Genomic DNA, 17,006 nt, shown 5'->3' on the forward strand with positions numbered 1-17,006 from the left:
TTAAAGAGCTTCTGCCCTCAAACCCTAGGGACTCCCTCTCTAGTATGCTGGCCACTTCCATCAGTCCCTTTCTGTGTCCTTCTAGTGGTTGCTAAGCTCCCATCAATTAAAGGATAATTGGTGGAGCCAAGCTGAGAGGACCTTGCCCCACTGTTTTGTTTGCTTCATTGTTTACTGTGTAGAATAGGCAATAATAGTGAAACCATCACTTTATATCTTCAGTGATAGGCGGCAGATAGTTAATATTTCTAGAGCATCAGAATTAAAGAATCATAATTCTAATCATTTTAAACATATTCATATAAATAAATGGAAAATGTAGGAGACACATATAAAATCAACCACAGTAATCTATGCTTTGACATTTGTGAAACAATTTCAGGATATATTTTAATATGAAAAATAAAATATTGGCAATCTTGTCTTGCAGGTGTGTTACCAAAGAAACAACAAAGCTCAGCAACAAATTAATTCTTATTGCCAAAATGCTAAATAGTAGTCAGGATTATGGATAGATATGTGGGCAGCTTTGGCTACTCACTTAACTAATATGTTGAGGGATTCATTTAAACGTTAACTGTATGTTCAGGTGGCAACATACTTTTTTTAGCATGTCTCTTTAGCACAGGTTTCATGTTTTTTTTTTTTTTTTCAAATAAATACTTTTACCTTGCGATGCAGAGGCTGATATATTATATATATTTTTGCTACCTTGGGTTGAAGGTAGCAAATGGACAATGCACCTCTTCCGGGCAATGGTACTGTGTGGATTATATTTCAAGTTAGGAAGTACAGCAACCTGCTCTTTAAACAAAATGTCTAGATGCCAACAGGAAATACGTGTAACCTGCAATTAGATACATCTCCTGTTAATACAACTGCTGCTATTTCCTTTGTTTATAGGGATGTTCTCCATGTACTTACCTATGGCAGTGTCAACTAGATGGCTGTGGAGAAAGTTTAGATATAAAATGCCAGTAAAATGCCGTGTCTTGATTAGGCAATGACACGTGTGTGACACTTACAGACAGTAGTATTTGGACAGCGCTGTGGATGACCTCTAGGTACTGGAAGTCTATGATGCAGTCTGTGACAGAGACATAGGTGTAATCGTCCATGAGGCCGTGGGCCGACGGGGGCAGCACTCTCCGGACACAGCCAGGCCCATGTTCCCGCCACCACGACCGGTGTACAGAGATGTTGAACGTCATTAGGTCTGTATCCTAGATGTGTGGGAGAACGAGAGCAGGAAGATAATCTTATTACATCACAGTCTTTATTTTCATCTTAGAAAGAAATCAGGATAAATATAATTAAAATCATTTAAATTTCAAGTGAAAAGTAATGAAAGATAAAACCCAATTGACTATGATATACCTAAATTATTGGGTTAAAATTAATGTGGAGAAACAATAAAAATTTGAAGTTAGTACACATCAAAAATCCAAATGCTCACACATGTTCCTTCAAAACATTATCCTGTTCACTTCAAAACATTTTGTCTACCTATCTAGTAGCTTCATCATCACTAACAAAACTATCATCACATCTAGTGAATGCTTTATTACATGTTAGACATTGTTCTAAATGATTTTTAGGTATTATAATATTTAATATTTATGAAGGTACATTCATCAATCTAATTTACTATAGGCTAAGTAATGGTCCCCTCAAAGATATTTTACTCCCTGCTTTTTGCTAAACTCATAACTCTCTCATTCTCAGCCATGCCTATCCCTCCCATTTACTCCCTCTCCCTCCTTACAAAGCCTCTGTCTACTTCATGCCAGGCAGACAGAGTTGAGCCTGGCATCCTTTCACCTGTTGGTCAATTTTGCAGCCTCTTACATAACTACAAAGTACTTTGCAGATGGAATTGAGTTAAGGATCATGAAGAGGAAGATTATCTTGGATTATTTGTGTGGACCCTAAAGACAATCACATGTGCCTTCTGAAAGAGAAGGAAGAGGGAGACGAGGCAGTAAAACAAAAATTAAGCGCTGTGAATGTGGAGGTAGAGACTGGAGTGATCTGTCCACAAGTTCCAAGGAGTTGACAGCTACCAGAGAGTGGAAAGGAGAGAATTTTCACGAATCCCCCAGAGGAAGTGAGCTTCTGCCAACACCTTGCTTTCAGCCCATTGAACTTTGAGACAATAAATTTCTGTTCTTTAAGACAAGTATTTGTGGTAATTAAAAAATAATATTTATGCATATAAGAGCTGCAGTGCAGGCCAGAGGAACAGGAGCATGTGTGAGAAGATTCACCAGAGACAGAGTGGGGAGCAGAACAGGCAGACTGACAAAGTACACAGCTGATGGGAGCAGTGAGTGAAACAGGGGAGGTCTGCTGTGCCATGTGTGTTAGCTCCCTGTCCGTGGATCCAACTCATGCTGCAGGTAGCATCATAGTGCTGAGACTTAACCCCTTGCGATAATTTTTTATATAACAGCTCTGAGAACTAATAAGGTGAAAAAGTCAGTCACAGACAAGTAAAATAAATTGCCTACTTTAGTTAATGAATAAAATAAATTGCCTACTGACTAGTAGATCCAGAAATTGATCCTGTATAGAACTTTTAGCCATGATGAGGTGATACCCCATTAATTACTGTGTCTCCTTTCCAGTCCCTTACAATTCCTTATACCCTAAACCGAGCTAAGACCATCCTTCTCATCTTTTTTTTTTTTAACACAAAAATATCACAGCCATGGAGCAAAAAAACAAATAAAGCAATTCTCCAAATTTTACATGTCGACATACTTTCATTACAGTCAAGAGCTTAGTGGCTTAATCCTCAAGACATGTCCTTTAATATGTGTGGAGGATCAGTCATGCAGGACTAAGATCATAAGTTTTGTCATAAATAAGAAAAAGAATTGATGAAAAACCACACTGTTGACCTCTGAGTAAATCGAAGGTAGGGGCTGCTTACGTGGAGTAAGAAAGAGAGTAACTATGGTTGATGCACCACTATCTGAAACAGTCACGCATGCTTGAATCCCTTTTTTACTATATCTTCAAAGAGGAAGCAGAACTTAACACTTGTCTGTGACAATCGGAGTGTGCACAGAAACAACTGATTTTAAATTTAATCCCAAGCCAGTCATAAAAATAGGAAGACAAAGCAAAAGGACTGGCTGAACTTCATTCAGAAGCAAGGGGTCCAGCTATAAAATCCCAGGAATTCAGTGATCTGAAAGAACCTCTCCATATATGGACCTACTTGGAAGTAACCAACCCACTTTTGCTAAATTCACAGGCCTTTCATTCTTAGCCTACCTGCAATTCCCCCTCCCCTATTCCCCTCTACCATTTTCCTCCTCTGCAGCACCTCCATTTCAGGCCAGGCAGATAGATTTGAGCCTGGCTTCCTGTCACCTTATTGGGCAACCTTGCAGTAAATTTCCTTCTTAAAAGCTTGTACACATTAATTGGCTACTATATGTATCTAGCAGCAAACCCTCACTTGGAACAGGGAGATTTGTGATAAGAACAGGGCAAGGTGGCCCATCTCCACTAATTATGCAATGCAAATAACATACCAATATATATTCCAATGTCCTTTGAGGAAGGTTCTCAGTGATATAGAACAAAATCTGCTACCCTCAAAAGGTGTCTCTTTGTCATGAGTATTATTTCACAGAAGGAACTCTGAAAGTTGGGTCAAAGTTATTCTTTTGGAAGAGACATCTAATTTGCAAAGGAAGAATCTCACTATTCAAGGGAAACTTACTCGCTTAAACTCTTACAATGGGTAAGGCAACAATTTAAATCTCATTTAAATAATGGCTGTGCCTTTCCAGTGACCTCCCCAGGACCGAGTTTCTACTTACACTGCCCAACATCTTTTTTTTTTTTAAATTTTTAAATTTTCTTACATTGTTCATTTTTGTATAATATTCGATTTCTCCCATGTCATCCCCATAATTCTCCCACAACCCCAGCATCTGTGACCATCACCCTAGCCTCTTGTGCTCTTTCCTGCCCCAACATCCTTTGTTTCTAACTGACCATACTTAAGTGACTCAAGCTATTTTGTTGATTTACCCAATTTCACTGGGTTTTTCCCAGGTACACAGGAGTATACAAGTTATACTTTTTTTTAAAAAAAGATTTATTTATTCACACAGAATTGGGGTATAGGCCAGAGATGCGGAGGGTGAGAAGATTCACCAGGAGCAGAGTGGGGAGCAGAAGAGGCAGATCGATGAAGTACACTGTTGAGGGGAGCTGCGGGAGGGTCAGGCGAGGTCTGCCACACCATGTGGATCTCCTACGGGGCAGGTGGGGGTCAAACTCATGTGGAATTGGCTTAAGCTTCTTAGTGCAGTGCTTTAACCCGCTGCGCCACCAGGGAGGGCCGCAAGTTATACTTTTTTTCTCTTTTCAAATTGTCTGGTATTTGATTATTTGTCAGCAGCAGAGGAGTATGGGAAGATTTACTCTTCACACCCCAAAATAGCATATGACTTTCTTGAAATGTCAAAGCTTCTTTGTAACGCTGTAAACTTAGGGGAAGCTGGTGTCTTCAGTGGAAAACCCTTGCACTTACAAACATCTGGGATTAAAATTAACCAATGTGACAATTCACTGAGCAAAGAGAGTGGGAGACCCTTCTGTACTATATACTCTGTTGAATGAGGTACATGAGTCACAAGGCCGAAACACTTCCAGGTTATATTAGTAGGCAATGTTCTATCAGAGCAGGCAGGCAAGGCTGGGTGCTCAAAGTGAAAGTAGGGATTTTATGACTCCACCCTCATTTTCTTACCGTCACCATCTCAGATGCTTTCATGACAACTCCCAGCACTCTAAATCTAGATTCCCCAAGATGGTCTCATTCCTGGTTGCTTGATGTGGGCATTAAGTCCTCACAGGCATTTCAGGCCCTCACAGCCAGCACAGGGGCCGTAGCTCTCTGGCAGGCCCATCTACCTGTCCCATTTATTGTCCATGGGTTGGTGCTGGAAACTGGTGCTAAGCACTGGTAGGACTGACCTACTCTGATAAGTCTCTTTCCTTCCCTTTGTCTTTCTCCACACTTCCTATGTAGATAAATTCTTTTATTAAGAGACTATTTCTTAATTTTGGGTTCTGTCCTTTGTTGCTTGAGTACCCAGGTAAGAATTCACAAAAGGAGGCCACCACATTTCCAGGTTTCAGTTATAGCCACTCTAGTTTTAAATTTTGAGGAATTCAAAGTGCCATTATAAATATATTTCTGATTACATCAATAACAGTGACATTATTTGTGGTTCGTTACATGTATTATTCAGTTACCTTCACAGTTGCAGCACTTTATTGATAAAACATTCTATGTCCTTTTCTTTGGTTGTTAGCTTGTTACATGCATTATTTGCTTATCTGCAGTTATACTCTGAAGGAAAAATATTATAGAAAAGAATTGCTTTAGCTAGTGAATTCAGTTTAACACAAAAAATTTTACCTGCAGGTAAACAATACACTTACTGCTTCTCTTCCCTGGTCATAAGATCTCATCTCTTACAGTTAGTCTTGATCACTAGAAAAGAACTATTATTTTCCACTTACTAGAATTCATTAGGATCAGGATGAACTAGCATGGTCTCAAAATTCACCGTACTTTCTATTTTGAAAGTATTTCTATGCAGTGACCTTTTCTATTGCAGGGCTATAAGTTTCTCTCAATATGACTTTGAGTAAAATTTATATTATGCAAATAGAACATAAGTGAATTTATGAACTGATAGATATTTGTTATACTCATAAAAATTTCTCAGTGTAGTTCACACTCAATTTGTTAGCACTATAACATATTTATAAACTACCATTCTTCGCAATGATAGTTACAATTTGAATGAGAAAATCAATAGCATTAAATTACATTTACAAATGTCCTATTTAGATTTATTGTCAAATTTTATCATAACTTTGGATCTGATTTCTATCTCCTTTAGCAGCTAGGTTTCAAACATTGTTAAAACTTTAATACTTGATAATTCAATTTCCTACATGAGATATGTCAGAGGAAATGTAACAGAAGAATACACCATTTTTTTTATAATGAAAAACACAGGTAACCACTTGTCAAGTAGTTTTGAGCTAACACTAAACTGTAGATTAACAAGGTGATCTTAAATACAATTTTGGGTAGTTCAAATGTCAATTCTCATTCATTGGAACCTGAATAATATAAGCACACTGTGATAAAGAAAATTGACAACTGAAGTTTTTGCAGTGTTTTAATAACTTAAAAGTTAAAAACAATATTTTTTTATTTATACATGCAAGTATATTTGATTACCAGGAGAATGTTTGCAAAACAAAAGAGAAGAGTGAAGAGAAACATGAAACTAAAGCAAAAAGGCTTGGAAAAAGTGAGACAGTTTAGAAAAATTATGTTGAGGCAAACTGAAAATTCCAGGGATACTGATGAAGTTGTAAGATCAAAGACACTTGAAAATGACTATTTAATTTGCTTATAATGGGACAATAGGTGCCTCACAAATGAGAATATTAGGAGTGAAAAACTGAATTATAAGGTATTGAGGGAACTGAGAGAAGATTTGATGTGCCTTTTCCATGAAGTTTTGGAGTTGGTATAGTGAAACATAGGATGGTGGGTTCAAGGGTTAGCAAGGAGAATAAGAGCTGATATATGGAATATCAGATGGTAGCAATCTCTGTACAAGCTCATTAAATCATTACTTTAAAGAAAACTATTTTAGAATATCTGTTCTCTCCTTAAAATCTATTCAAGTACTAAATATATGAAAGTTCTTTCATCTCAGTAGTGTTAATTACAAGCTTGTTTCCACTTTTCCCAAATACTTGAATTAAAAAAATTCAGAATTGTCCCTCCCTGGTGGCGCAGTGGGTGAAAGCACAGCACTAAGAGGCTAAAGCCACTACCGCATGAGTTCGAGTTCCGCCTGCCCCGGAGATCCACATGGGGAGGCAGACCTCTCCGGACCTTTCCGCTGCTCCCCTCAGCAGTGTACTTCGTCGCTCTGCCTGTTCTGCTCCCCACTCTGTCTCTGGTGAATCCTCTCGCCCTCCGCATCTCTGGCCTGTACACCGGTTCCATATGAATAAATAAATAAATCTTAAAAAAAATTCAGAATTAATCTATTAAAATATTACCCATTAATTGTATATGTGGATATGCTGGCCTACATTCTATTCACAACGAATATAGCCACAGTATAATCAATCACAGTATAATCAGTTCATAGCCTAAAAAAATTCTTTATTCATTTTGTACAATTTCTCATTAATCAAGGAATTGATCTGTACCTTTTTCTTCTTTGTTCTAGTAATCATCTGATTGTATTAGTATGTGTCTAATTTAACTTCAGCTAATCTGTATTTATAGAAAGGGACTACAAATTACTAATACAAACTACTAATTATAGTATAAACTACTAATACTAAAATTAATGATATTTAGTTTTTTTTATTTCTCCTTAGTTGTGGCTCAAAGGGTCACTGGATATATTTTTATGTGATTACCTACATTCTTTCTCTTTTCAGTTTCTTTTACTATAAGCCACCCCTTCAGGAAGTGAAAATGCAACCTTAGAGGGAAATTCACAAGTATTCATGTTAATAAACTTTGCTTATTTTTTAATATATTTTCATTATTGAAGTAACATTGCATTATAATATTGTATACATTACAGGTATTCATAATTGAGAAATATTATATATATACTTCATTAAGTTCACTGCTAATTTGATGTCAGTTGAAACATCTTTTAAAATATTTATTTTAGACCACGAATTGTAAAGTCAAAACAACATTTTTACGGCCCTCCCTGGTGGCGCAGCGAGTTAAAGCACAGTGCTAAGACGCTAAAGCCACTTCAGCATGAATTTGACCCCTGCCCCTGGAGGTGGTCAGATGGGGAGGCAGCCCTCTCCTGACCCGCCCGCTGCTCCCCTCAGCAATGTAATTGTCTATCTGCCTGTTCTGCTCCCCACTCTGTCTCTGCTGAATCCTCTTACCGCCCCTGCACCTCTGGCCTGTACCCCAGTTCTGTATGCATAAATAAATAAATCTTTAAAAAATAGTTGAATCTCATGGGCATGATATTAAGTGAAGGCATTCAGACTCAACTGAGAATATACATGATTCTACAGGGCCCTAAGAAAGGCAAAACTGATGTGTGGTGACATAGCTGGCAATAATGAGCATGGGCTGGAGCTGGGAATTACATGGTGTTAGAAAAACCTAACAATATCTTCTAAATCACAAACATTTTTATATGGAAATGTCGGGATTGCAGGGTTTTAAAATGCATACTTCCCTGTCTCATTCATTTTGGAAATGAAAAGAGTCTTCTCAAATGCATTTCTTAACAAAGGAAAGATCAGCAACCTTCCTTATGTGTAGTTAAAAGTCATTGAGACTATGTGCAAAAACAGGAGGAAAAAAATCATGGTCAAACAATCAGGTTCTTGTCTGTGCCATTTGATACTGTTCTAAAGAATCAAACATAAACTCTCAGTTTCCTGATGATTCAGGAAAAATCATTATTTCCTATAGAGGAACTGATGTGAATGAAGTCCAGTTTTACTGTTAGCCCACATCTTGAAGAGGTTTGAGTGGGAGCACCATGAGTAGGTAACAAAATCTGCAATTTGCAGAAATACGTGTTTTTCTTGAAATGTCAAGTTCCCCTTATGTGTTTGTCCTTATCTGTGTTTATTTTGCAGCTGCACATTCACTAGCCCTGTCTTCCTTTATACTGTGTTGTCTACTTTTGATATGTAGCAGGTCCATAGGGCAGAATCAGGGACATTTTGTGAAAAAAAGGTGCCAAAAGCTTCAAGGTACTTAAATAATGAAAACTAAAATGCCCATGATACTGCAAGTATTACTTACTTGAGAAAGTCTGATGTATATTTATAGATATTAACATTTATGTTATATAATTGATGGATATGAATATACTAAGATTTGGCCACAGATGATTTTTTAAAACAGATACACATTTTATTTGCAGTCTATGAATTTTAAACACCTGTAGTTGACTTAGTTAATTACCAAGGCCATTCAACACATCTGGCTTCTCTGTCTTGTGCTAATCAATAATTATTTGATTACAATGTTATGCCTTTTATGCTAATTAGGATTTTGAGACCATTAAATTGTGCTACCTTTGTGCTTCATGCTGGCACTAATGTGCGATATTTATAGTTTGGTGTATTCATAATTCATGCATGCATATGCATGTATGCACACATTTTACTTCATTTGCACAACAGAAATTTTTTCATTACAAACTGTTTTTCTATCCTCCTACCCCCTGCTAAATTTACTCCTTAAGAAGAATACTCTTATTTTTCAATTTTTGGAGATATTATTTTTATGAAAAATATTTTAATGTGAGAGGATTTTTTTCCTTCCAAAGGAAAAGCCATATAGTTGCTTTTAGTTGATCCTCTTTTGAAAGGTAGCTGTTTAAATAGAACACTGTTGGTAATTTTGACCTATGGATGTGGCTGCTGTGTGGTTTGAAAGCCTTTCCAAAAGAAGATCATTTTTCTTAATTGCTTCCTTTCCTAAGATTATTGTGAACACTGGAAAGAGGGCTGATTGGTTGCAAAGTTGGATGTGGTAAAAACCTCTCTGGCAGGTTCTTATCTATCACCATCAATCTCATGTTGCAGAGTAACCAGCATGGATGGCTTGCAAAAGGCAGCCTAGTGGATATAGCTCAGTGGTAGAGCATAATGACTGCAAAAGGCAGCCTCTCTACATCTTTTGGCTTTAGAGACCATTACACATTATACAACAAGGCATGGATTTACATCAAAACGATGGCCCTTTCTATCAGCTAGTTTGTCGGAGTCTTCAGGGTTCCATGCAAATTTTGGTGCGTGTTTGTATGTGTGGTGTTACTCACTTTGTTGTAGAGGAGAAGCTGAATTGAGAATAAAAATACTTATCAGTTATAGATACACACATTTTGAGAATACTGGGTTTCCTTTTAATATGACTGTAAATAAACATACCATGTTTGGAAATGTTTCATGCTAACTTTAGCTCTATGTCTTTCTTCTAAACAAGATTATCACTAGCCCTATAGTAGTTGAGTATATGAAGTCCAGTCACAAAAATTATCCAAATAATAAACACTGTTACGTTTTGTTACTATTTAATTCTTTTAGGAGAAATTCTCTTCTGTAACCCCATGACTGAATCAGAGGGGCACTTGTCTAGGATCTCTACTCAGGTACTCAGAGATCCTCTGAGCCATAAAGTCATTCCTACTATAAAGTGAATGATTTCATGCTTATTAGGAATGATTAATCCCAATAACTTGCATTCCCTAAAAATCACTTTTAGTTCTTCCTTAGTTACAACTGAATTAGAATTTTTTCTAGACAACATTAGAAATCCTTTCAATCTGGAGATCATGGAGAGATACAAATTCCTTGTTAGTCTCTTTCAGAGATCAACTACTCTTAAGAGAGTGAATTTGCCCAAACACACACTTAGCTATATCTTCCACAAGCACCTAGAATACTGCACATACTATTCTCCATACTATTATAGAATATTATACTATTCTAGGGCCCTCCCTGGTGGCACAGTAGGTTAAAGCACAGCACTAAGAAGCTAAAGCCACTTCAGCATGAGTTCGATTCCTGCCCTGCAGGTGATCCACATGGAGTGGCAGACCTCTCCTGATCTGCCTGCTGTTCCCCTCAGCAGTGTACTTCATCTGTCGGCCTGTTCTGCTCCCCACTGTCTCTCGGTGAATCCTCTCACCACACCTGCACTTCTGGCCTGTACCCCAGCTCTATGTGCATAAACAAATAAATCTTTTTTTTAAAAAAGGAATACTATATAATTCTATATGAAGCAGAAAGCCTTTTTCGTTTCATAACTCTGCTTCTAGATACCAAACATCCTAGTACTAGTATAAGCTGAGGATCTTATGAGGATCTTTACTAGGTGAAATCTTCAAGGGATGTGGGGTAATTATTGTGCTGCATCTTTTGCAGTCCTTGAAGCACTAAGTATAAAGCTATAAATACCGGTCTATAAATGATGATTTCCCCGTTGTCTAAATAGGAAGAATCTTTAAGCATATATAAGTTTCTTCCTTATGAATCTAATAGTCTCCCTATAGCATGTTATAAGTTTAAAAAGCTCATTAGTTCAAAATGTCTTTTTGGAGGGTAAAACAGATTTTTTCCCTCACTCATCATTGTGAAAGTAAGGCTATTGCAGTCACTGTTCTCTATTCATCACAGCATAAAACATTTCATATTTTATTTAAAATATATTTATCACATCATCCTTCATTTTTGTACAATGTGGGGTTTCCCTGTGATATTCCCACCATCAATTCCCCGTGCACCATCACCATAGTCACTTACACTATTTTCACTCCTGTCTTGGTCCTTCTCCCTCCTCCTCCCCTACAAAATGATCTATAGTTGCCTGATGATTTTGATTTTTACTTTATTGTAGTTGCATTTTTCCCCCTTACCCCTTATTTGGTTCTTCTACATTCCTCCTATGAGTGATACCATTCAACATTTTCTTTTTTCTTTCTGGTTTATTTCATGCAACATAATCCCAGCTCCAAAAAATACAAGTCAAAACCACAGTCAGATACCATCTTACACCAGTAAAAATGCACATATTAAAACAAAAACAACAACAACAACAAAAAAAAACTAGCAACAAAAAATGTTCAAGAGATTGTGGAGGAAAAGGAACTCTCCTACACTGTTGGTGGGAATGCAAAGCTAGTCCAACCACTATGGAAAGCTGTGTGGAGTTTCCTTAAACTACTAAAAGTAGAACTTCCATATGATCCAACAATTCTACTCATAGGAATCTAACCAAATGACACACAAACATTAATTAAAAAGGACACCTGCAGCCCTATATTTATTGCAATTCAATTTACAATAGGTAAGCTAGGGAAGCAACCCAGATGGCCCAAAAATAGATGACTGGATCAAAAAGATGTGGTATATTTACACATGGAATATTACTCAGAAATCAAAAGAATATACACATGCCCTTTTCAGTTCACATTTTCCTAACTAGCACTTTATAAATTGATAATCTATATCAATTAAAATATATTGGTCAATATAGAACAAAGGTATTTTGAATTACTTTAATTCAGAACCATTTATGTCAAAAATGACTCAGACAATCTAATAAAGTTTTTCTTTGAAAGTGATGCTTTGAGCATCTTGGCATTTATACAATGTGTTGGCATCAGGAATTCTGTGCATACCAGGATATGATATAAGTGTCAAAGTTGGTATGGATAGAGGGTTGCTTAGTCAGTTCCCAAAATATCAACATCCCTGTCTTTTTCTCTAAGTCTAAAAATGAGGTATAAAGTTATTCAGGTAGTCTAGCATTTTAAGTCAGTTTGGAAACTTTCCAGAAATATATCAGAGGAAATTTTTGTTTTTTAGATTTTTTTTTAATGTATTTAAAACTGGGGTATGGGCCAGAGGTACAGGGGTGGTGAGAAGATTCACCAGAGTCAGAGTTGGGAGTAGAACAGGCCAACTGATGAAGTAGGGGGCGGGTCAGGAGAGGTCTGCCGCACCATGTGGTCACCTCCTGGGCGTGGAACAAACTCATGCTGAAGTGCTTTAGCTTCTTAGTGCTGTGCTTTAACCTGCTGCACCACCAGGGAGGGCCCAGAATGTTTTTTTTTTTTTTTCAATAGTTTATTTTTCTATCATTTTGTGCATTTTCCCATCTCAGTTGGGCTCCCATCACCAAATCACCCTTGTGCCATCACCAAAGTCCAATGGGAAAATTTTTTTTTAACTGTCAGAACTATCATTCCTTCAAAGGTCTATTTCCTCAGTGCAAGGCACTATTTCTAAGATTCTGCTTCAGCCTAATTTGACAAGAAGTCCCCCAAAAGAGCATTTTTGCCATACCTCATCAGTGAGAATGAAACGTCAGTTTGCCTTAAATTCCAATCATAACTTCACTGTTAAGAAAAAATTAATCCCAAGGTGGGTAGAAGGCTATCAGTTGTTCCGATTCATTTTATAACTTTTAATCAACAGAGAATTGAAATAGAACAGGCATGTGCTCTCTATATATCCTTACAGAATCTAATTTTGATATATGGGCTTAATATTCCCAAATTTCAGACTTTGTGCCAAATAGTCAGGCAAGTTATGCAAAATTTCTATCTCAATTTAAAAGTCTTGATAGTTTATATTTTAAAACCAAGGCATCTTTTGGTGAATGGTTATGCTCTCTTTTACTCTGCTTGTCTTTGAGAATATATATTTAAATTTCCACCTTTTAGGGGAGACTTGGATAATTTGAATATATTATTACAGGATAGACTGGGACATGCAGAAGGCACTGTAATTGGAGCATATGTGACGTTAGATATAAGAACAGAAATCATTCTAACTATATCCTCTCCATGAACTCATATCACAGGCCAGTTACTTCCTACTACATGGTCCTTATTATGCGAGACTCATGAAGAAGAGGTTGGAGTGATACATAATATATCCCAATACATTTTGGGTAATGAGTGATGATGCATAACCCAAAAGGAGTACAGTTTAGTGACAGGTTGCTGAAAACTAGCTACCACCTTTCCTAGTTGGTAAGAACATGGGAAAGAACAATTACTCTCTTCCACACCTTCCTATTTGCCCAGGATCTAAATAGTAGCTTCTTTCTCAGTCATCCATTTAATAGAACCAATTTGTGACTTTGCCATCATCGACCTTGGGGAATAATGTGTGGGAAAATGGGCTAAAGGAAAAGAGGAAAGGAAGTAATTCTGCCACTATCAGAGAAAGATGGCCTGCTGAGGACTAGAAGCAAAGAGAATTTTATGGGGGCATTCAGTAAGCCTGGAATCCACAGTCAGTTCTAAACATTATATGGCATTAATGAAAGACAGAATTTAAATCACAAGATAATTCCATTGAGATTTTTTTTGTACTTGTTTGATGATTCAAAGTGTCCTTTGGTCATTTATTTTACTCATGACCATGAATAGTGCTCTCCAATTTAAATAGCTTGTCATAGAATGCACCACATAAAATGAATATTTACAGCAACATTTAGAAATAAAGCCATTCCTGTAATTTAATGTAAATGCATAAATGAGTTAGAGCTATTATCTCATCATAAAATACCAGGAATTGGGATCGAAAATATTCTGGCAATTTACAAAATGATTATCAATATTTGGAAAAAAGGTTGTACTTTAAGGATGCACAAGTTACAATTTCTTAGTTGGATGAATCATTTGATCATAGTTGCATATAAAATGGGGTTTGGTTTAGCATCTGTATGAATTGTGATTTTTTTTTTCTGGCTAGGTCAATTGCTGCATTTGATAGAAATTCATGTGGAGGATTAGAGAAAATGTCTGCTAATCCATAGCATTAATGTTGCAGATAGCCAGAACTACCTGTCAGGCAAACCATAAGACAAATGGATTAGTTGTGCACATTTTGCTAAGAAATTGAGAACAAAGCCAGATCCTCAGATTAAAAAAAACAAAAACTGGCCCTCCCTGGTGACGCAGCGGGATAAAGCACAACACTAAGTAGCTAAAGCCACTTCAGCATGAGTTCGATCCCCACTTGCCCTGGAGGTGACCCACATGGTGCGGCAGACCTCTCCTGACCCACCTGCTGCTTCCCTCAGCAGTGGTCTTCATCAGTCTGCCTGTTCTGCTCCCCACTGTCTCTGGTGAATCCTCTCACCACCCCTGCACCTCTGGCCTGTACCCCAGTTCTGTAATGCATAAATAAATAAATCTTTAAAAAACAAAATCAAAACAAATGAATGAAAAAACAAGATCTCAGGGCAGGACAATGATTCACAGGACCAGCTCATTCCAGAAATTTTCAAAGCTTCTCATTCAAACTACAAGTCTTAAAGATTGGTTCCCAAGAGAATCTTGCCAGTCTCCCTGTAGAGGCAGAGCTCCAATGAGCAGAACTAAAGAACTTTGGCATCAAGAATAGAATCCATTTATCTAGATGCTTTTGACTAAAGCAGTGCTAGAACAGTGCCTATAACAGGTCAAAGTATAGTGGTCCTAAAATGGTCCAGTTAAGAGGTATCAAATAGGGCAGGGGGGGACCCTGAAAGAGGAAACAAGACAGGGTAGGAGCCCACTTGGGGTGCCCAGGCTCCCACAATGCCCCAAGCCTCTGGGAAGAAGAAAACAGAAAAAAGAAACATGGCCTCCCTGGTGGCGCAATGGGTTAGGACACCCCACTGCAAGCTGACACTTGTGAAGCTCTTCAGCTTTTATCTTCAGAGCTCAGCTGTGGATGCTGCTCTTTTTTCTCTTTTCTTCTTTCCAGAAGCCAGGAGTAGATGGGGAGCCTGGGTGTCTTAAGTTGGCTCCTGCTCTGCCTTACATCCTCTTTCAGGGTTTTGCCACTGGATTTGATACCCCTTAACTGTGTCATTTTAGGACTAATTGTCTCATCTAGCACCAAATAAATAACTAATGAGCAGGTGAACACGACTGGTTGATTTTGCTCATAACTCATCGCTCCATTCTCCCATCCAGACATCAGATATTAAGAGGCCAGCACCAGGCCAGCGCCCAGCCTCCCACAGCCACCCCACAGGGCAGCGTCCCAGGCGGTCAGTGGGAAACTTCTGCTCAGACTTCTCACTCACAGCCCAGCTGGTGCCTGAAGGGTGGGGGCTTCTGGTGGAGGCCAGAAAGCGGCCTGGTTTTCCAATGTTGCCACCACTTAGGTGGCCGTGGGACAAGTGCCAGCCTTTCCCTGGTTTCATGATGGTTCAGATTTATTCATAGGTTGTTAATAAAGTGTTGGCATATCCTTCCTTTCTTCCTCTCCTAAGTTCCAAGTCTACCCCTTTCCACACATACCTCTTGCCCCATAAGTCAGAAAAGCAGTATGATGTTTAGGAGACTACAGGAACTCAAATTTGGTAGGAAAGAAGGGGAGGTAGATTGCCAATTTTATACTTCTGATTTAAGTATTTACATCACACACATGTTAACATTGCCAAAATTCTGAGGACCAGACTATGTCTAATATTTACCTGGAAAGCGACCATGATGTCTTGATTTTTCTGGATGCTTTGCAACCATCCTAGGCTGGGGAGGTTCATTGTCAGTTCTTGGGGTGGGAATGATAATTGTGAAGGCTTCTGTGGACTTTTATAGTCCTTTAAAGCTGAGCCAGGGAACGGACCCGCTTTCTCTCAGCACTTCTCTAGAGGCCATCTCCTCTCCCTCCAGCTCAACGTGAGCAGCTCCTATATCCCTTTGCTCTTGGGCACAGGTGTTGCCATTTACATATGCGCATGCCCGTGTTCCTGGGGCTCAGGTGTCCATAATTACACATGCAGGTGGAAGAACACAGGTGCCAATCATAGATGCTAATGACTAGAGGGGAAAAAGTTTGATATTTAACTCATTTGCCCTCCATTGGACTTATGAAATGGGAGTGACAACAGAAGTTGCCAGAAGTTTATGGTCCTTGGTCAGTCTCTGAATTAACCAGTTCATGGTCAACTGCACACCTACTTTTTTTTTTTTCTTTAATTTGCTTTGTATAATATTTATTTATTTATTTATTTATTTATATTATAATAGTTTATTTTTACATCATTTTGGGCCTTTTTCCATCTCAGTTGTAATCCCCATGAACTTCCCATCACCAATTCATCAGTGTGCCATCACCATAGCACACCTACTTTTTTTCTGCTGGTAAGGGTCCTGTTTTGTAATAAGCATGACCTATGAACATAACCTCCTAGCAGCACAAAGAAACAGAACACTAGTCAATGGAGAAGCTAACACTATTGGTGTATTTATGTCTCCTGCTTGATTTTTGGTCCTTTGACAACTGCAGTGCTATGTATTTTTTTTATAACCTGAATTGCCATTAATCTTATGTTCTACATAGCCGACATGTATTAATTTTTACATACACCGTGCCTACTGCAGAACCCCATTTATCTAGATGCTTTTGACTAAAGCAGTGCT

At 38.0% G+C, this 17,006-nt stretch overlaps 1 protein-coding gene across 1 annotated transcript in view; it reads right to left on the reverse strand.

Moving 5' to 3' along the window:
- Positions 1–17,006, reverse strand: part of NKAIN3 (Na+/K+ transporting ATPase interacting 3) — a 500,340-nt gene that overhangs the window by 113,957 nt on the left and 369,377 nt on the right. The window contains exon 4 of the mRNA XM_012722912.1: positions 1,026–1,223. Within this exon, the coding sequence (XP_012578366.1) occupies positions 1,026–1,223 (198 nt within the window). The remainder of the gene's footprint in view (positions 1–1,025; positions 1,224–17,006) is intronic.

Source organism: Condylura cristata, unplaced genomic scaffold (genome assembly GCF_000260355.1).
Source record: "Condylura cristata isolate star-nosed mole 26May11 unplaced genomic scaffold, ConCri1.0 scaffold00009, whole genome shotgun sequence".
NCBI classification, from domain to species: domain Eukaryota; kingdom Metazoa; phylum Chordata; class Mammalia; order Eulipotyphla; family Talpidae; genus Condylura; species Condylura cristata.